We start from the raw sequence: 22,781 nt of genomic DNA on the forward strand, positions 1-22,781 counted from the left end.
AAGATCGGGCCGTTTTCCCCCTCTCTCTCCCACCCCGCTGTTGGCGGTGGAGCCCTCCCGCTTGTGAGGGAGGGGGGTGGGGGGGGGGAGTTGGCCTCGGCCGGTCCTGTGGCTCCTCACTGCCTCCGGCTTTTTCCCCCCCTCCCGTTAATCTACCTGCTGACCCCTCCGCGTCCTGGACGAAGCGGGGGTGTTTATCACCGACTCCCGAGATGCGGTGTGTGTTTGTGTAGATAACCCCCCCTCCCTCCCCTGCACTGCACTGACTGAACTCGAAGCCGCACTGGGTGAGTGCCGAACGGCCGACGACTCTGAAGCGAAGATCAGCAGCAGTAGCGCTGGAGCCGCTGGGAGGGAGGGAGGGAGGGGAGAAGGGAGGGGGCGGGGCCGCTGCGCGGGGCCCTCCGTCGCCCGGCAGCAGCCGTCACCAAGGGCAACCAGCCGCTACGGCGAGCGCCGTCTGGCACAAAGGAATCCCGCTTCCGAACGCGTTCGCTTGTGCATCGCCTCCCCCCGCCCCCTCCCACACACACGAGCCGTCCGGACGGTGACCCTGCCCGCATTAATCATCAATGCCGCCTCCTTCCTTCTGGGAGGGCAACCCAATACTGATGCTGGAATAAATCAACTCTTTTCTTCAATCCATTGTCACAAATAGGCTTTACATTAACTCTGCAATGAAGCTACTGTGAAAAATCCCCTCCAGTTCTGGTACACTTTTATTCATTTCATGGGCCTCACTGGCTGGCCAGCATTTATTGCCCATCCCTAGTTGCCCTTGTCGGGAGAGCAGTTGAGAGTCAACCACATTGATCTGGAGTCACATGTAGGCCAGACCAGGTAAGGAGGGCAGATTTCCTCCCCAAGGGGCATTAGTGAGCTTGGTGGGTTTTCCCAACAAAATGCTGAGAAAGACCAACTTAATATACGGTGGTTCCATTCAAAAAACTGATGGCAGCAGGGAAGAAGCTGTTCTTGAGTCGGGTGGTATGTAACCTCAGATTTTTGTTTCTTTTTCCCGACGGAGGAGGGTGGAAACGAGTGTGCCCGGGGCGCGTGGGATTCTTAATTATGCTTTGCCGAGGCAGCAGGACGTGTAGACAGAGTCAATAGATGGGAGGCTGGTTTTCATGATGGATTGTGCCACATTCACGACCTCTTGTAGTTTCTTGCAGTCTTGGGCAGAGCAGGAGCCATATCAAGCTGTGCTACAACCAGAAGAATGCTTTCTATGGTGCATCTGTAAAAGTTGGTGAGAGTCACAGCTAACATGTCAAATTTCCTTAGTCTTCTGAAAAGTAGAGGCATTTGTGGGCTTTCAAGGTTTTGAATCATAAAAACTATGGCATCAGTGTGGAGGGACTAGGACAGCTAGAAACTTGAAGCTCTTGACCATTTCCACTTCTTCACCGTTGATGTAGACAGGGGCACGTCCTCCACTATGCTTCCTGAAATCAATGGCTATCTCCTATCAGACATTAAGAGAGAGATTATTGACCAGATTCTCTATCTCTTTCCTGTACTCCATCTCATCATTGTTTGAAATCCAACCGTCTACAGCGATGTCATCAGCAAACTTGAAAATGGAGTTGGACAGGAATTACCAGATTATGAAGGAAATCCATGCAGGCAAGAGGACAATATGCAGACTCCGCACAGACAGTGACCCAAGCCATGAATCAAACCCGGTTCCCTGGCGCTATGAGGCATCTTTGCTAGTCACAATGCCACCGTGCTGGCAATGAACAGGATTGGATTTCTCTGAGATTTGCATTCGTCAAAAGAAATCTTCTCATTCTTTTGGGAATAACTTTTTTTTATTAAAGGCAACATATTCCATGGACATTATATAGCCCTCTGGTAAACTAGTCATGTCCTTATGGGTGCCACTCCATTGCTCAGTGGGAACACTGAATCTAACGGTTGTGGGTTCAAGATTTTGAACCATAAGATCTAGCCTCAGGTTCCAGTGCAGGACTGAGAGAGTGCTGCACCGCAGGAGGTGCTCTCTTTCAGATGAGATGTTAAACCAACATCCCCTCTGTCCTCCTAGATGGATTGTAACAGGGAAATAGAGATGGAACAACAGCTGTTGAATTTTTGTAGTAAATTTGTCTACTAAACAGTCCTGTATTGCACTGTCAAATAGACTGATATTTAGTTTACCAGTCCTGTGTGAGATTAGTTTGTGTTAAGCAAATTAACACACCATGGACAGAAGGTTTTATCATGAAATATCTCCTGAGAGGCCGGTTTGTTTTCACCAAATTTCCTTTATTTACAAACTCAATTCACTCCTAAGAGTGCTTCAGGTACAAAGTCAGAATCAAGAGTGTAAGTAATCCCTGACACTCCTCAATATATATAGGACTCCCTGACTGAGTAGCAATCATTGCCACAATCAAGGAGCTCATACTCCAAGAGGTCAGCCTCATGAGTCTCATTGAGGTCATTACATATAATTGCCAAGGAAATCTACCATGGCAAAATAAACTATTCTCTTGACAGGCTGATATATAATCTATCTGAATAAAGGTAAAGTTTAAAATGGAGGCTACTTTTCCACCAGGTCCAAAGGGGAGGACTGGGGAATTAGATCTGTGGAAACCAAGCAAGACTGCAAATGTCACAACTTATTAAAAAAAGGATTCTTCTTCGTAGGACAGCATGATTAAAGTATTAATATACAGTTACAATAGACTAATGTATGTTATTACAGTTGGTTGAAATGCAAGAAAGATAATATATCTGCTTCATAACTTGTTTCAAAGGCGATATCAGAGGATAAATGCCCAGAACTGGCTACAAAATGTTAGTCGAGGTTCGGAAGCTTTGGACTCTGTAAATGTAACTAGTGTTAGGTAAATCTCCATGAAGATTGCTATACAAGTTATCTAATACAATTACTAACGTTACCCCTACATTTTACTGCTTGAGTTTTTAATTGTAAGTAAATATGATTAGCAGTCAACAAATAGATCTAATATATTTTCTGGGATCTGACACAGGAACATATGCTAATGCATTTGTGGGTTGGTATTATAGAAGTTGCTGATAATCAGGATCATAGACTTTGGATCAAAAACTAATGAGTTTTTTCAAGAATAGATCCCTGAACGAAACAAATCAAACACTAGAGTTGTGCTGAAGTCCCTGAAATTACTTTTTGATTTAAAGATATCCAAATGCATAAATTATTTCCACATTTCATAAGATTCCTCATATTATCATTGTCATTTCATGGGTTAAATTTAATTTTTTTAAAGTTCAGTCTGATCTTCATCAAAAAAATTGAATATATGAGTAAATAATAACTACTGATAACATTTGCATACCTTTCTATGTTGGTTTGATTGAAGTCGTTTTGAAATATTTGTATGTAATTTCTTTACTGACAATTTGACACAGGCTCAGATATTGTAAACTTTGTTTATTAGTCACAAGGCTTACATTAACACTGCAATGAAATTACTTGAAATTCCCCTAGTCACCACATTCTGGCGCCTGTTCGGGTCAATGCACCTAATCAACACGTCTTTCAGAGTGTGGGCATATATTAAACTCCCCAAGCTGGCGGTAGGGGCAGGGTGATTATTTAAACAACACCTGCATTAAAAGTGGCCTAGCATAGTATTGGCATGGGGAAAGGCAAAAATGCATGAAAGATTGACTTGTACAACTTTGCTTCATGTAGATAATTTAATTAGTTGCATGGTAGGTACCATGTCCAATACATAACTACAACCTGAAATATAAAACTGAAAGGCGAAGCTGTAATGGGTTCCAGGCAGTATAGTAAATCCAGTGGAACAAGTTTTTTGCCCACAATCTGATGGTCAAATCCAAACTTCCTTCAACATTTAAAGTTAATTCATTTGTTACAAGTGAGGCTTATTTACTTGTAACTTCCTTCAACATTTAAAGTTAATTTATTAGTTACAAGTAAGGCTTACATTAACACTGCAACGAAGTTACCTTGAAATTCCCCTGTGTATTCAGTGCGTATTAGGTGTAATACGGTGTGATCTGTGTCTGTGGGTGGTAAAACTTTAGTGACAGGTGGTTGAGAACAGGAATTATTCCATCCAGAAGCCGCTTGGAGGCAGAGCCGGATGGGCGATGCCCAAATAAAGAGTCTGCCGCGTCGAGTGGCAAATGCAATGTGACAGGTAATCCCGGACCTACCAAATAAGGCGGTGAAGTCGGAGATTGGCGAGGCGGGATCTCCAGCAAAGCTTTGACAATATCAACCATCCCCTCTCTCCTCCCCTCTGGTGTCTGCTTTCCCTGCCCAGTAATATCTTAATGTGGAGATGCCGGCTGGGGTAAACACAGTAAGAAGTCTCACAACAACCAGGTTAAAGTCCAACAGGTTTATTTGGTAGCAAAAGGGACTTCTTACAGTAATGTCTTGACCCATGTGCACTGCTGACATTAGTTTGACACTTGGACTTTAGTTTCCTTCCTCGCAGTGAAAACAAAACGAAAGCTGAAGGGGGGTAAAATCCCCCAGAATCACCGCATATTCAACTTGTTGAGGGGAGAAGGGAGGTCGGACAAGAAACGCCACCTCCTCCTCCTGACAACAGCTACCTCCGGCCCAGTCTCCCGCGCTCCGATTGGTCATTAGAATGTCTTCCCTCGCACACGATTGAAGGAAACCTCCAGGGCACCTCCAAACATCGGGGCCTCCGATTGGTCAATAGAGATTCTTCCCTCGAATGTGACTGGAGAAGATTCCCCGGTCACTTCAAAGCATCGCTGCTCACGATTGGTTACTGGTTTTTTCCCTGGCATGTGATTGGAGGAAATCTCCCCGGTCACCGCGAAATATCGTGGCCTCCGATTGGACTGCGTTGAGGGAAGAGCGCGTGGGGATTTGGACTGGGCCGTGGCGTCGTTTTCTGTCCTCAGGTAAGAGCAGTGGGGGCTTCGCTCTCACTTCAACCGAGGATTGGCGGCTCCGAGTTAAAATAAAGTTTATTTATTATTGTCACAAGTACGCTTATGCTGTTATGGCGTTATTGTGAAAATCGCCGCACTCTGGCGCCCGTTCGGATACACTGAGGCAGAATTTAGCATAGCCAATGCGCTTACCCAGCACAACTTTCGGACTTTGGGAGGAAACCGGAGCACCCGGTGGAAACCCACGCAAACACGGGGAGAATGTGCAAACTCCACACAGATGGTGGCCCAAGCTGGGAATTCAACCTAGGTCCCTGGCGCTGTGAAGCAGTAGTGTTAACCACTTGGGCCTTCTATCGCTGTTTGAAGAGCGGGGGAAGTTCAGTTGATTCAGGGTTTGGGTTTCAGGTTTGAGATTATTAAAGTCTTCCCCTGCCCCTTCCCCACCAACGTGCAGTGTCAGTTCAGAGCGCCGAGAGAAAGTCCTGGAAAAGGCCATAGAAAGAATCATAGAATTACTACAGTGCTGAAGAAGGCCATTTGACCCATCAAGTCTGCACTGACCACAATCCCATCCGGACCCTATCTCCATAACCCCATGTATTTACCCCGTTAATGCCCCTTAAATACGTGTGGTCATCTCCTGTGGTTTTCTGCTCCCCTAAGCTTTTACTGTTATAACATCCCTGAGGTATTTTGCGGCTGCATTTTCAGGCAAAGGTGGGACAGTCACCACTTGGGATATGTGACTTAAAAGTTTTTGGTCAAAGTTTCGGGTTTGAAGGATCATCAGAGTCCAAAGATGAACACGTTAGGTGGGTTGGCGATGCTAAGTTACCTCTTAGAGTCCCAGGATGTGTAAGTTAGGGAGATTATTGAGATAAATATGTGGGGTTACGGGAATAAGGCCCTGAGTAAATTGCTCTATTGGAGAGTTGGTGCAGATTCAACAGACTGAATAACCTCCTTTTGCACTGTAGGCATTCTGTGATCATCAAGGAAATTCCAGAACTTGGGACTTAGTCAGCTAAAGGCAAGGGTACCAAAGTTGGAGTGGAGGGGATGGGGGAGAGTGCACAAGAAACAAGAATTTGGGGAAATGTGGAGATCCTGGTGGGTGGGAAGTGTAGGAGGTTACAGAGATCTAACTGCATAAAGCAGAGCTCCAACCTCCTTCCTAACCTTTATGATTCAGAAAGTTTCTGGATTGTGCAGTTACCCAATGAGTCACTGAAATGCTAAAATTATTCATTGTAATATGTAACTAGTGAGTTTCCTGTGTCACTACTCACTCAGCGCTTAAATTAAGAGGTTTGTTATTTACTGAGGCCTGAAGCAGCATGCTTTTGTAAAATTGATTTTTGATATCATCATACAGTTTAACAGCACATAAAGAGGCCTTTCAGCCCATCATGTCTGCATCAGCCACCTATCCCAAATCCCATTTTCTCGAACTTGGTCCATAGCCTTGTACGCGACAGCATTTCAAGTGCTCGTTTAAATGTTATGAGGGGTTCCTGTTTCTACCACCCTTTCAGGCAGTGAGTTCCAGGTTCCCACCACCCTCTGGGTGAAAAGGCTTTTTCTCAAATCTCCTGTCTCTTATCTTAAATCTATGCCCCCTGCTTATTGACCTCTCTTCGAAGGAGAAAAGTTTCTTCCTATCAACCCTCATAATTTTGTACGCCTCAATCAGTTTCTCAGCCTTCTCTGTTATCAGGAAAGTGACTTCTTCATGCATGGCTGAAGCACTACAGCCCAGGCAACATCCTGGTGAATCTCCAGAAGAATCACATCCTTCCTATAGTCTAGCAACCAGAACTGCACACAGTTCTGCACATTGCCTAATGAGCGTTTTATACAGCTCCACCATAAGCCTCCCTTGTATGCCTTGCCTCGTCTAATAAAAGCAAATATTTCATATGCTGCCTTAACCACCTTATCTACTCATCCTGCTGCTTTCAGGGATCTTTGGACATGTGCCTGAAAGTCTCTGGTCCTCTGTATTTCCTAGCATCCTACCATTTATTGTGTATTCCTTTGCCCTCACGGTCCTCCATCACCTCACTTTAAATCTGTACCATGTGATTACTCTGCATTTTTGAAATTGGTGCTGGGATAACTTAAGACCAGAAATTAAAATAGGAAAGCATTTGACAGATCAGGCACCAGATACTGAGAGCGAAACAGAGTTGAAACATGACTTTGTAAATTAAGAAGTTGAGCTATTTTAGAACTATTCTTGATAGGAGAGAGAGAGAGAGGAAACATACAGTATTTTATGGTCATTTTTTTGTATGATCGTACAGAAATAGGCCATTCAAAAAGTAAACTGTGTAAAATATTGTAATTGTTAGAATCATTTTAAACAGTTCAATCTAGTTAAAGCAGTTAACTTTTAAAGCGATTCCATTTTGAGTTTGTTTAATTTGATTGTGAACAGTTTGCTGTGTTGAGAAAGCAGAAGTCAACTAGGGCTAAGAGCTAACCAAATGAAAAGGATGATTCAATCAGGGATGATGCAATGGATCTGCTTGGATTAAAATAACTGAAGTGTGTGACACTGCCTGATTTATTTTAGTTATGGACAATTTTACTGTCATGCAAATCTTTAATTCTGATTATTATTTGTTCTTTATGTTAACACTTATACTACTGGAAACACTACACAATATTTGCAATGTTACATGTTTGTGAAGTGAAGTATTACTGGTTTTCACAATTTTACTTCTGGTTTTTTAAGGTCAAAATGAAGAGTAAAAGAAAGAAGTTTTTTTCACCTTCAGCAGCTCAACGGAAGAAAATTCAAGTAACTGGAAAATGGAAGCCAATGGAAATAGACCCAACTCTCTTTGATGGGGAAGATTTGGGAGAACTGATTTATTTTGAAGAGCTTACAGATTATCAGTTGGTTAGTGCAACTAAATCAACAGAGAAGAAAACAAAAAAAAGAAAGTCTGATATTTTGGAGGTGTTAGATTCTTCATCAAAGAAACAGAAAATTAGTGATGATGATTTATCAACATTGACACAAGCAGTGAAGAAGAAGAAGAAAGGAAAACAGAAAAAGACTAACATTCACCATGTTGGGGATCAAGAGGGTGTTGTCGACTTGGAAGATATAAATGAACTTGAACTTGCAGATAAAAATGGGACAGCAGAGGTGGAAACAAACATTCCTGTAGTTTCCAAGGAGAGGAAAAGGAAGACAAAGAAGCCCAAAGCTTCTCAGTCCTCCACGTCAGTGGCAAAAGTGAAAAACTGGACCACACAACGCTCCAGTTCATCTGAGGGGACAGCTGATGTTTCTGCCTGGGAAGATCTGTTTGTCCCAGAACCAGTACTCCGTGCTCTAAGTTCTCTTGGTTATACTGCTCCTACTCCCATCCAAGCCCTGGTGCTGCCACCTGCTATTAGAGACAGATTAGACATTCTTGGTGCTGCAGAAACAGGTTGGTGCAATACTTTTGTAATATGTTGTACAAGGTCATTAATAAACCATATATATTGTTATCTACTGGTTACTTGTATAATGAATGGACCAAAATATAGCCATTTAGATATCTCATCAGTTATAACTTCATTTCAATATGACTTTTTCCACCATTTGGTGGATGGTAATTGCTTTTATATGGCACCTTTGTCCTCAATGTCCTGCATCTGGTGAAGTAGTTCTGAGTGTAGTCATTGTTATGTAGTTAAAGACAGTCACGCAAACAGTCAGTCTATTAAGTAATTGACCGAATAATCTCTTTGGTAGTTTTGGTTTCAGGATGAATATCTGGAGAACGCTCAACTTTTCTTTTCATGCCATGAGATTACTTTTGTCCAGCTAACCAGACAGATAAGGCCACAGTTAAATGCCTCATCTGAAAAATGGCACCTCAAACAGTGCTGCATTCTCTATGTAACACTGAGTGTCAGCCTATATATATCTTGTGCTCAACTACTGTTGTGGAGCTTGAACTCACAACACGTACTGCAAAATGAGTCAAGCTGGATTTTCACTGCATAATAAAAATGCAGCTTACTCCCTTAAAAAGTCAGTCACCCACTCACTCATTTTGAGCATTCAGTCACAGAAAACTGTTAGCTTAATTTGTCTGTCTGAGGAATTTTGCTTTTGAACGCTATCCATCTTCTCCTGGGAAAAGAAGGTAAGTGTTTAGAAAAGGCTTGAGTGCTATAATTTAGTAAAGTCAGTCAATGATGGTGGTGGATCTGAAACATTCCCTGGTAAATTTATAACATGGTAATATTTAGAGTGAAGCCCTACTTGATACAGAATTTTGTTGTGCCTTTTAACAATTCTGTACTTGAGTTGGGAATTCTTTAAGTGCTGAATTAAGTGCATGTTATAACTGATCAAAGACGGCTTCAATTCCATCAACATCTTTGGCTGACTTACGAAATTACAGTTCTAAAGACTTCTAAGATGTTAGCTACCTTTTCCACAGGAAAAGTAATGGTCTTCAAAAATGCAATTCACTAAACAAGTTTTGCCAACAGTATTACAATGATTGCTGAAAGTAAGAGTGGGATGAGCAACACATTTTGAGGGGGTAGACTGCTTTTATATCACACAGTGGGATGTCAACTTGACTTGCCATGTGGTAGCATTATCTTGAGTCAATAGGTTGAGTTCAAGTTCCACAAAAGTAGTTGTACACTTGAACCAGGCTGACCTGAAACTTAAAGGAATGCTATACCATTCAGGATGGCATCTTTCAGATGAGATGGATAAATGTAAGTAATCCAGTGCACCATTTTGGGGTGTGGGGGGGTGGGGCAGGCAGGCGGGGGGTGTTCTGTACTGGATTAAAACCCAGGTCATGGACATAAGATTACTGTCTGTCTGAGTGCTGTGTTTTCAATCTTCTACAACAAGCGCATTTAGATTGTTTCAAATGGACTCTTTTAAGGAATATTGTACATCCATTATATGTTGGTTGAGACTGGAGTAACACTCTTGTTAAAGTAATTAGCTAATTTTAATACAAATAAATGAAGCTGTATTGATTATGATCCACAAGATTGGTAATGGTCACTCATCAATATTTCAATTGTAACGCAGTTACTCTTTACATTTTAAATTTTATTTACATGTTACAAGTTCAGTTATGTCATAAATCTTTTCCCTAATTCATTAAAACTGTGCCCAGTGTAGTCACATACACATCCTTGACTACTTTTCCAATTTGTCTCATGATCCATATCTGTGTTTCATGTTTAAATGTGGTATTTCCCGGATTAAATATTAGTGATATTAAAAATCCATTCACAAGCTGTCACATCAAGTTTTTGTTGTGTTTGATTAAATTCAAATGAAATTGTAAAATCTATTCATCACTGTCATAGAGTAAAATACTTTTCAGCTATGCTGACCAATAAAACAATTCTGAGGCATTTGGGTTATAAATGTATAAGATAGATTTATACATTATGCAGAACACTCTCTTCCAATTCACTTTATTTTTTTTTTAACTTGAAGGTAGTGGTAAGACACTAGCATTTGCTATTCCCATGATCCATTTTATATTGGAGTGGAGGCAAGCTAAAGATGCTAAATTGAAAATAAGTGAGGAAGTACAGCAAGATAACCAAGATACCAATGACAGCGAAGAAGCAGTCAGTGATGATGAACTGGAAAATACAAATGATCACCTGGAGGAAGATGAGGAAGTGATTGAAGAGAATCCTGCATCACACAAGCTCGGCTGTGTAAAAGTTATCAACAATGTAAATTTTGATTTTGAGATTGGTGCAGCTGCTAATGTTGAAAATCCATTATTGGGCCTGGTGCTGACACCAACAAGAGAATTAGCTGTCCAAGTAAAGCATCATATTGATGCTGTCGCCAAATTCACTGGTAAGTATGCTCTAACTATTCAAAATTTTACGACAGTGTAATGCTTAGACCATAAGACATAGGAGCAAAATTAGGCCACTCAGTCCAGCGAGTCTGCTCTGCCATTCAATCATGGCTGATGTTTTTCTCATCCCTACTCTCCTGCCTTTTTCCCATATTAATCAAGAACCTATCTATCTCTGTCCTAAAGACACTCAATGACCTGCCCTCCACAGCCTTCTGCGGCAAAGAGTTCCACAGATTCACCACTCTCTGGCTGAAGAAATTCTTCCTCGTCTCTGTTTTAAAGGATTAATCCTGAAAATGGTTTTCAAGATTAATCCCTGAACTTGTTGGCAGAATAATACTTTTGGAATTGGAACAAATTTAGAGCAGTAATCCAGTTCACAGCCATGCTTTTGATCAAGGATAACAATCCTAAATAGGTGGTCTTTGTAAGATCCTCAAAAATGCTGTAACATGAAGCACATGGTGCCTAACATAATTAATTCTTGATTTTATTCCAGTTAGTTGGCAAGTGGAGACAGGAAACAAAATGCTAGGAATAATAGTTCTATTTTAATCAGACCTTGCACTTCATAGAAACTGGGGTAGCCATTTTTCTTAACAGAATTATAGATTAGTGCAGAAAGAGGCCCTTCGGCCCATCGACTCTGCACCAAACAGAATCCCACCCAGGCCCTACCCCCATATCCCTACATATTATACCCACTAATCCCTCTAACCCAAGCATCCCTGGACACTAAAGGGCAATTTCTTAGCATGGCCAATCAACCTAACCTGCACATCTTTGGACTGTGGGAGGAAACCGGAGTACCTGGAGGAAACCCACACAGACGCAAGGAGAATGTGCAAACTCCACACAGACTTTACATTATCTTGCTATCTTTTGCTGACATGCAAGAAGGAAGAACACTAACTCCCATCTGACTGTGCACAACCAGGTAGCTTAGTAGATTTACAATTGAAGAATGCTCTTTGTAGCTTTTGTTCCTTTTGTGAGATTCCACACTCAGGCAGCTGTGTGATGATATCAGAATTTGTTTTGGAAGAGAATATCTGTTTTTAAATGTCCCTTTTAGTGAGAAGATAAATTATGATACGTATATGCTTGAGTTAACAGTTAAATGTACATGAATGTATTTTACAGTACATTACATTTAAGTATGGAACAGATGTTTGCAATATATTTGTTAGTTGGTCATCCAGTTAGTTAAAATCTCAGCCATGGCACTTGAAGAGGTGCTGATCTGAGACTAGGTTCTGCTTGTTTGGGTGGGTTGATGGAAAGAGAATTGGAAAGCAAGCAAGTCTTTACTTCTTTCACTTTGGTTAATGCCTGTTGGTCTGCCTCTACACATTGCAAACAGCAAATGACTTGTGCACTACCATGTTTACAGACCGATTGTGGGAAGAGATAAAGCCACTGTTGTGTTGGAATGAAACTGATTCTATATGCTGCCCTTTTTTCTTTGGTGATCTCAATCTTACAATGGATCTCTGAAAACTGACTGTGAGTGAACAGCCAGCCTGTCTCATTGATGCAGTCAGAAAGCTCCAAGTGTATATGAGGACTAGAATTCTTTCCATCTAAATAACTTTGCCACAATTCATGGTCTTAGTTGGATAAAGAATAGGAATCTCAGTGCATTGCCATTGAACAGTGAGGCTACAACAGTATCCTGTATGTGTATTTGGGATTCCTTAGCTTTATTCCTTCAACCTGCATATAAGTTCTGTGCCCTTGAATAAGTGGGGTAAAAGTGAACACTGCTTAACCAAAAAGGTTATCGCTGCATTAGAACATCTCCTCATTAGAGGCAGCAAGGTAGCACAGTGGTTAGCACTGCTGCTTCAAAGCGCCAGGAATTAGGTTTGATTCCTGGCTTGGGTCACCGTCTGTGTGGGGTTTGCACGTTCTCCCTATGTCTTGTGTGGGTTTTCTCCGGATGCTCCGGTTTCCTCTCATATTCTGAAAGACGTGCTGGTTAGGTGCGTTGACCCGAATAGGCACCAGACTGCAGCGACTAGGGAAATTTCACAGTAACTTCACTGCAGTGTTAATGGAAACCCTACTTGTGACTAGTAAACTTTACCTTTACTTTACATTAGTACACGGTGGCAGAGTGATTAGCACTGCTGTCTCACAGTGCCAGGCGACTTGGGTTTGATTCCCAGCTTGGATCATTGTCTGTTTAGAGTTTGCATCTTCTCCCCACATCTGTGTGGGTTTCCTCCTACAGTCTGAAAGATGTGCTGGTTGGGTGCATTAGCCATACGACATGCTCCCTCAGTGTACCTGAACAAGCACTGGAGTGTGGCGATTAGGGTATTTTCAGTAACTTCATTGTAGTGTTAATATAAACCTATTTATGATACTAATAAATAACATTTTCCACTTCCCACAACAGATTACTTTTAGGAAAAGTGTTCATTTGTACCAAATATCAAGTAGGTTTCTGTTTGTAGAAATGAGATCAAGACTGACCAGTATCATTTGGAATGCAGCGGAGAGAAGGACTTTTATTCCACTGGGCCAGATTTGAACTCTAGTCTCAGTATACATTACTCAGTCCCTCCTTAGTGTAAATATTTGTTATTTATATAAATCCATACCTGTTACAGGGATCAGAACTGCAACAATAGTTGGTGGAATGGCTGCCCAGAAGCAGGAAAGGGTTTTGAATTGCAGACCAGAAATAGTGATCGCAACACCAGGGCGACTATGGGAACTAATAAAAGAAAGACATCCACATCTCTGTCATTTAAAACAGCTCAGGTAAGCCAGTATCAGTTTGAATGTATTGCAGTGGTGCTGAGAACAAATAAGTGGTTTGCATCTAGTCATATAATGGTTGAAATTAATAACTTGGATTGCACGTTTCACAATCTTAGGATGTCCTAAATTGTTTCATGTTATGTATTTTTCAATTGTAGTCACTGTAAGGCAGTTAAACACTGGAGCCAGTTTTCAAACAGCAAGACTCTACAAACAGTAGTGAGATTAATGAATGGGAATCCAGTCCTATAAATTTGGATGAGTTAATGGTGGCCAGAAGAAACCACCCCCCTCCCCCCCCCCCCCCAAGGGAACTTGGAGTAAGGTCTTAAAAGTGACATCTCCAACAATACAATATTCCCCTCAGTGCTATGTTAAAATGTTTACCTAGATTATTGTGCTGATGTCCTGGAGGGAGCTTGAACCACAATTATCAGAACTCAAAAGTGAGAGCACTTAACTGACAATTTGAATTCTGATGCATAAAAATATTTACCAGAGGAAAAGTAAAATAGCTTGTTTTTTTATTTGTTCAGGAGATGTGGGCACGGGCCAACATTTATTGCACCCTTGAACTGAGTACTTCCTACGGCCATTTCATTTTCAGAGTCAACAACATTGCTGTGGGTCTGGAGTCACATGTAGGCCAGACTGGGTACCGGTGGCAGATTTCCTTTCCTAAAGGACATTAGTGAACCAGATGGGTTTTTTCAACAATCGGCAATGGTTTCATGCCCATCATTTATGGCTAGCAGAAGGGGACATAGCTTTAAATTGAGGGGTGATAGATACAGGAGAGATGTCAGAGGTAGGTTCTTTACTCAGAGAGTAGTAAGGGCGTGGAATGCCCTGCCTGCAACAGTAGTGGACTCACCAATGTTAAGGGCATTTAAATGGTCATTGGATAAACATATGGATGATATTAAAATAGTGTAGGTTAGATGGGCTTTAGATTGGTTTCACAGGTCGGCGCAATATCAAGGGCCAAAGGGCCTGTACTGCGCTGTAATGTTCGATTAGAATTTTAATTCCAGATTTTTATTAAAATCACATTCCACTGTCTGGCATGATGGGATACTTGGGTTCACAGAGTATTACCCTTGATCTCTGGATTACTAGTCCAGTGACAATACCACTGTCTCGCCCGCGCAGTTTATCCACGGGAGAATATATTTCAACCGAAATCAATATGCAGACCTTTCTCTAAGTGCTCTGAGATAAGAACAGCAATCGTCCTTCAGTTATTCTTTATAATGATTAGGATACAAATGAACGGCTTGTTCAGCAACTTAAGAGGGCAGGTAAGAGTCAACCCTTCATAAGAACAATAAGTTTCTTGCTGCTAAAAGATATTAGTGGAGCAATTGGAGTTTTGCAGCATTCAGACAGCTTTATGTTCAATTTTTCAGTTCGGATTCCTTTTAATTGAATTCAAATTCTCAAATTGACGTAGTGGCAACTCGTATTCGGTACTACTAATCCAGGTTTCTAGATTATTAGTTGCATAATATAGTTACTACACCATCATACCCTCGCCTTCAGTTCATTTAAGTAGAGTTCAGTGAATTGTGGGCCCTGCTTTCTGAATGGAAGGCTGTGACAGGTGGCGTTCCTTAGTGATCAGTGTTAGGACCTTTACTGTTTGTAAAGGATAGTATTTATATAAAGGATTTGAAGGAAAATATGACTAGCTTGATTAGTAAGTTTGCAGATGGCACAAAGGTTGGTGGATTTACAGATAGCGATGAGAGCCATTAGAGGATACAGCAGGATATAGATCAGTTGGAGACTTAGGCAGAGAGATGACAGGCGGAGTTTAATCCGGACAAATGTGAAGTAATGCATTTAGGAAAATCTAATACAGATGGGAAATATGCAGCAAATGGCAGAACCCTTAAGAGTATTAATAGACAAAAGGATCTGGGTGTACAGGTACACAGGTCACTGAAAGTGGCAACACGGGTGGAGAAGGTAGTGAAGAAGGAATACAACATGCTTGCCTTCATTGGCCAGGGGCATTAAATTTAAAAATTGGCAAATCATGTTGCAACTTTGAGCCTTAGTCAGGACACACTTGGAATATAGTGTTCAGTTCTGATCATCACGCTACCAGAAGGATGAGGAGGCTTTGGAAAGGGTACAGAAGAGATTTCCCAGGATGTTGCCTGGTATGGAGGGCATTAACTATGAGGAGAGGTTGGAGAAACGTAGTTTGTTCTCACTGGGACGACAGAGGTTATGGAGTGACCTGATAGTCTATAAGATCATGAAGGGCATGGACATAATGGATAGTCAGAAGCAGGGTGGAAGAGTCAATTATTAGGGGGTGTAGATTTAAGGTGCGAGGGGCAAGGTTTAAAGGAGATGTATGAGACAGGTTTTTTTACATACAGGATAGTGGGTGCCTGGAACTCACTGCCGGGGGAAGTAGTGGAAGCAGATACAATAGTGACTTTTAAGGGACATCTTGACAAATACGTAAATAGGATGGAAATAGAGGAATATGGTCCCCAGAAGGATAGGGGGATTTTAGTTCAGTCGGGCAGCATGGTCAGTGCGGGCTTGGAGGGCTGAAGCACCTGTTCCTGTGCTACAATTTTCTTTGTTCTTTGAACTTTGTAAGATGTATCCTAGTTTGTGTGAATATCTATTTCCGACCAAATTAAAGTAAGCAATTCTTAGATATTCTTAGTAACTAATTAAATGGAAAAATCCCTGAAAGCTAATGTCTACTTTGAACGTGGTTAGATCCCTAAACACATGGGCTTTTTATGTTGTAAAGTGGATCTATTGGATATCACGTCAACTAATGACGATGTGATGTAAAGGATCAACTTGTGAATAATTTATATTACTGTCCAATTAACCCAGGTGCCTGGTGATTGATGAAGCCGATCGTATGGTTGAAAAGGGACATTTTGAGGAACTGTCTCAGTTATTGGAGCTGCTGCGTGAAAAAGAATACCACCCAAAAAGAAGAATCTTTATATTTTCTGCCACTTTAACTATGGTTCATCAAACTCCTGCAAGATTACGGGGAAAGAAGTATGTCAAAAAAATGAGTGCAGAGACAAAATTAGAAGCTCTGATACAAAAAGTAGGCATCAAAGCAAAACCAAAAGTAATAGATTTATCCAGGAAAGAGGGTACAGTTGAGACCCTCACTGAAACCCGGATTCAATGCGAGACAGAGGAAAAGGATATCTACCTGTATTATTTCCTGCTTCAGTATCCTGGCCGAACAATGGTCTTTGCCAATAGTATAGATTGTATCAAACGTTTGAATGCACTGCTAACTATCCTGGAATGCAGTCCACTGCCACTGCATGCGAACATGCATCAGAAACAGAGATTAAAGAATTTAGAAAGGTTTTCTGAGAGAGAAAGGTAAGTAAGTTTCTTACTTATAGGGGAAAATTGTAAATATACAAAGCTCCTGAGCTCAGTTTAAGCTTTACACGTATCAAATGTTAACTGTTTGAAGGGAAGCTTTTTAAATATTTTGCGTAAGTGCATCTACATGTATTCTGGGCAATAGAATTGCCTTTTTTCGGGGCCAGACTATATGACTAAGGCTGAATTTGTGCTGGATAATGCTAATGGAATCTGTCTTCAAATAAATGCAATCAGGGCAGAAAAGAGAAATACATTGACCATGAAGAACTTGTGATAAAAACCTACATTGATCTTCAGTGATGAATTTCACACTTTGGGGATTTCTGTGGAACAATTTTAATTGCAGGGAAATTGAGTCCAATAAATGTCAATTTTATATTACTTATTCAGAAGAATCATCTTAGTGGGTAAAGGAAAGTGTATTACATTTTTGTTGGAAATTTTGTTCTGGAAATCTTCAATGACATTAATTCTTTTCCTTAGTTGTCTTTCTTATTGTATTTCAGCTGTGTTTTATTAACCACTGATGTTGCAGCTCGAGGTCTTGACATTCCAAACGTACAGCACGTTATTCACTATCAGGTGAGGCTGAAATAGTAAAATCTAAACTCTTGGCAGGTTTTCCTTTACAATGTTGGTAAATATTTTGGTGAATAAAAACCTGAGCAGCAGCAAGTTTCATTCTGTCTAAAGTTTTCCGTTGTATCGTAGTTATTGTTAAAAGAATAAGAGAGGAACAAGGTAAAAGTATGATTTGATACCTCGGTACATCAGGGAACAGACTGGTGATTCAGATCCAAAATAACTTTTATACTAAGCTAAGATTGTAATGCATTTTTGTACAGGTTCCCCGCACCACTGAGATCTATGTCCACAGGAGTGGCAGAACTGCTCGAGCCACAAAAGCTGGTCTCGCACTGATGTTAGTTGGGCCAGATGATATAATGCGCTTCAGGAAGATATGCAAAGCATTGGGCAAAAATGAAAATGTCCCTCTGTTTCCAGTACAAGATAAATGCATGTCTGCAATAAAGGTAGATATTGAATCATCATTTTCCAGTTTTTCCTTCAGATTTGTATCCATTAGGGTGTAGAAAATTAATCCTGATGTTGGAAAGAAGAGCCAGTGCTTTTGACATCAAATTAAATAACAGTCATTAAATTGGTTTACTTATTGAGGCTTGAGCAAATGTCTAAAATAAATGTACTGTCCTTAATAATTTTCTATAGCCGTACCCACAAAGTTCAAAGGAGTAGGTAGCCTGTTGCTGCGGAGAAGGGAGGGGTGGGGGTTGATGGTTGTGGTGGTGATTGAGAGAAAGGAATGAACTGGTGAATTATGTGCCAAAATGTCTTGTGTGAAAATCAGCCCCTTTTACAGCTTAAAAAAACTACCTCGTCTCAATTTCTTCTGGGTGGAACAAATGGAGAAGCTGGTTCAAATCCCACTCTTTGGTAAAAGCATGGAATGTAGGTGATGCTGACAATGCTACAGTTTATTACCCCGTCTCAGCCATTTCAGATAGCATTTAAGAGTTGATAGAAGTGTGCGACTGGAGCCACATGTTTGTCAGATTGAGATAAATTAGCAGATTTTCTTCCCTGCAAGTGCTGGTGTTTTTAACAGTAATGTTTTTGCTTTTATATAGTCATTTTTTCAGCTGCTAGTCTACAACTGAACAGATTTCTTCAAGGCAGTTTCATAACTTCACAGATTGAGATTTGAACTGAACCTGAATGTTTCAAATGTGTATGTGTCTTTTTTATGGATGTTGAAACCATTTTTGGTGAACTGTACAAGATCTTTGGGACTATGTGTATCTTAACGCAAACACTTAATTGTCTGTGCATTTAGTATGACTGTCCAGTCATCAATTCTGTCTTATCCTACAAAACTAGTGCTCAATGAAGGAAATTTAGCAGTATTCTGAATTTCCAAAACAAACCTTAACTTGTATGATTTTGATTAATTTCTTATCGCAAAGCAGAGAAAAGTTGGTCAAAGTCATTTGCCTAGGTAGAGAACAATTGTTGAATACCATTAAGAAGTATTGTCCTACTGATCGTTTGGAGCTGATCAACAACTGAAGGGCCTATTTGAAAGGAAAGAACAAAAAGTACTTGGGTCAGGTAGCATCACTGTTTCAGATCGATGATCAGAACTGAAGAAAGATAGAAATAGAATAGTTTTTGTGCATATGGAAGGTGGGGAGGGGCAGAATAAATAAAAATGAGGTCCATGCTAGTGCAGTGGGCAGGAGAGATTAAATAATAGAAATTTCATGATGTAACAGTGAAAGAAAGTGGTAATGGGTATAGTAAAAGAAACCAAGATTGTGTCCAGATGAGATGTGCATGGCTATATAGCAGTGCACTGATACAACATAGAACACTACAGCACAAACACACCCTTCGGCCCACAAGTTGCGCCGATCATATCCATACCTACCAGGCCTATCTATAACTCTGAATCCCATTAATTCCCATGTACTCATCCAGAAGTCTCTTGAAAGACCCCAGCGAGTTTACCTCTACCACCACCGACGGCAGCCGATTCCACTCACTCACCACTCTGAGTGAAAAACTTACCCCTGACATCTCCTCTGTACCTGCTCCCCAGCACCTTAAACCTGTGTCCTCTCTTAGCGACCATTTCAGACCTGGGAAATAGCCTTCGAGAATCCACCCTATCTATACCTGTCAGCATTTTATAAACCTCTATCAGATCGCCTCTCAATCTTCGTCTCCCCAGGGAGGAGACCTAGCTCCCTCAACCTATCTTCATAAGGCATACCTCCCAATCCAGGCAACATCCTTGTAAATCTCCTCTGCACCCTCTTAATAGCTTCCACATCCTTCTTGTAGTGAGGCAACCAGAACTGCGCACAGTACTCCAAGCGGGGTCTGACAAGGGTGTTATAAAGTTGCAGCATTACCTCCCAACTCCTAAACTCAATCCCTCAATTAATGAAGGCTAGCACACCATACGCCTTCTTGTCCACACCCTCCATCTGCGAGGCCGATTGAGTCCTGTGGACCCGGACCCCAAGGTCCTTCTGCTCTTCAACACTGCTAAGAGTCCTACCCTTGATATTGTACTCCTTCATCCCATTACATGAAGGGATAAAGAAAGAAGTAATCCTTACCCCTGCATCACTTTTTCCATACAATTATCTACCAAAATAGTTTTAAATTACAATCAAATTCACTAATGATGTCCAGCTGAATCAGACTTCGTTCCATGTATGCTCCCCTTTCAGACTTATAGATTGAACATCTACTAGAAGGGTTATGGTATAAAGCATCAAATAGCATGAGCATTCCCCTACAATGCGAGACAAAGTGAAGAGTTGTAATTTGGGGGTGGCTGCTGTGAAATAATAAAGTCAGACACTGCGGGGGCTGAGGTAATCACAACAGCTATAGTGCTGCAGCCTCCCTGCTGCTGACAGGCTCAGCAACTCCTACCCAAGTCCTCAAATAGCATTCCCTCTTCAAACAAATGCAAAATCAAAAATATTAATTCTCCCTTTTTAGAAGTGACTGGACACTGCAGCTATATAAAGTTGGGAGACATATTATGAAACTGATTTATTTGGTTTATGATGGATGCAGTGTGTATTGAGGTATATGGCTTATTCTGATTCAGGCTCATTTACTCTCCAGTAACCAAGGCAGTATGATGATTCTATTCTAAGTGCAGCATTGCAAAGATTTTCTGCTGTATTGACAAATCTGCACAACTTCTTTGCATTGATTTATACTGTAATTGTTACCCAGCAGATGGTGCATGAAAATGAAGTGTGGCTGTCACTGGCAAGGCCAGAATTTGCTGGCCAAATTGTCCTCTAAGCTAATGGTGAATCTTCTTAACCAGCTGCAGTCCATGTGGTGACTTCCAAGGTGGTGTTAAATAGAAAGTTCTAAAATTTTTACCCAGCAGTGATTGAATCTTGGGGTTGACGTTTTCAAGAATCTGGTGTCCTTATCCTTTTCATTTGTGAAAGGTGTGGGTTTGGGAAATGCTGTGGAAGGAACTTTTGGTGAGGCACTGCAGTATATTTTTTAGATAATACACAGTAAACTAACAGTAAGGCGAGTGCCAGATTGCTGCCCTGGCTGGTGTTGAATGTCTTGAGCATTGTCGGAGTGCCACTCATTCAAGACAAGTTGGGAGTATTCCATCACATTCTTTGAATTGTAAATGGTAGGAATCAAGATGAGGCATTTACTGCATAATTCTCAACTTTTGATCTATTGTAGCCACAGTATTTATGTTCATTTTCTAAGGAATTGCAAATATAACAACTCCAGCTTTCCTATAGTTAAGGAAGCAGCTGGCCTTAATGTTTGAAATATTTTACATTGCTGTTTGGTTTAGTGAACATCCATTTTAAGCTGTTCAATACAAGATTTTAAAAACATCACAAGTGTATTAACTGAGGCATTTAAACCTGTTTCTGAAAACAACCACGATCATTAGAGACTGTAATTGTAAAATCATTAACGTTATATACATGTTTTTAGTGACATTGTAAAAACGAAGTGGCATAAAACCTCACCTTTGCGTTTCACAGGCTCGTGTTAATCTAGCTAGGAATATAGAAAAGATGGAATACCAGCACAGTAAAGTCCAGCAGCACAACAGCTGGTTTCAGCAAGCTGCTGAAGCACTTGAAGTTGATCTGGAGGATGATGTGCTAATGGGTAAGTTGAGATAACTGGTTTCGTACATTGACTCAATGGCCAAGCTATAGACACTCACCATTATTACAAGGAAAATCTGACAGCAGTTTGTGTCCACATATGGATCATTAAATGCAAAAATCCAAAAGTTGCTACTAGATACCTCGCTGTTACGTTTCAGGAGTTGTGGTTAAACCATCTAATTTCTGATTAACCTCACTGATACTGAATTTTATTTCACAAGTGGAGTTCTCATTTTCTAAGAAAATGAACATTGCAGAACCCAATTACCTTTTATTTCTTATCTAGTTTATCCTGTCTGTACTTAAATCTTTTCCCTTTCTTTGAGTATCTATTTCTTGCTTTGGCCTCAAATGAAGAGTCTTGCCTTTTCCACAGAGGCCCTGTAGAGGGTGCCACACTGGAACAGACACCCAATGATTGGGAGCCTCTATTCTAAATCCAGTCAAATCTTTGTAGACATTTGTCAGTTCCTTCACTGCTGACCGTTAAACAGACAGTATTTAGCAAAGTATATTATGAAACAGTTATAAGCAGTCTAGTTAGCTTTCTAGTTAGTTAGATTATCCAGGAGAAAAGAATAGGTGCAATCATTTTAAGCCCCTTAAAAAGTATTTTATAAAAGGTCTGAAAATTGCATAGTCTACTTATTTTTCCAATATATTGGAGTCCACATTGAGGGTTGAACTGAAATGCCTGAAAAATCACTGAATATCTTTAACAGGAATCTACACTATATGCTTTATTTTAGGTGGAGGTTGTGACAGTGATGAAAAGCAGAGACAAAGCATGTTAAAAGGAATGAAGAAACAACTGAAACATTTGCTTTCGCAACCAGTGTTTAAGAATTACCTGAAGACCAAGTACCCAACACAATTTGGTCAGCTTAAATTGCCCACCCTACCATTAGCCAGCCAAGAAACTGCTTTAACCACAATCAAAAAACATAAAAATACCAAGAAGTTGTTGTAAATAACTCCCATGAAAAAGTTTAAAAGACTGTGATGCAACTCACTCTGACATCAATGTATAATTCAGTGGCTATGCCATTTATTCTGTTTAATAAAAACCCAGAATTTGTACGTACTGTTGTCTTCAATATGAAGATTAAACAACCTTAAAAAA

General features: G+C 40.7%; 1 protein-coding gene across 1 annotated transcript; it reads left to right on the plus strand.

Moving 5' to 3' along the window:
- The first annotated feature begins 4,838 nt into the window (after window positions 1-4,838).
- ddx24 (DEAD (Asp-Glu-Ala-Asp) box helicase 24) lies at window positions 4,839-22,738 on the plus strand. The gene is made up of 9 exons (XM_080202348.1): window positions 4,839-4,914; window positions 7,649-8,357; window positions 10,397-10,774; window positions 13,400-13,553; window positions 16,425-16,940; window positions 17,456-17,531; window positions 17,795-17,983; window positions 21,527-21,656; window positions 22,408-22,738. The coding sequence occupies exons 2-9, from the start codon at window positions 7,655-7,657 to the stop codon at window positions 22,626-22,628; spliced, it is 2,367 nt and encodes a 788-aa protein (XP_080058474.1). The 5' UTR covers window positions 4,839-4,914; window positions 7,649-7,654; the 3' UTR covers window positions 22,629-22,738.
- Window positions 22,739-22,781: the final 43 nt, after the last annotated feature.

The sequence above is a fragment of the Carcharhinus amblyrhynchos genome, chromosome 14 (genome assembly GCF_965287045.1).
Source record: "Carcharhinus amblyrhynchos chromosome 14, sCarAmb.v2.hapA, whole genome shotgun sequence".
Lineage (NCBI taxonomy): Eukaryota > Metazoa > Chordata > Chondrichthyes > Carcharhiniformes > Carcharhinidae > Carcharhinus > Carcharhinus amblyrhynchos.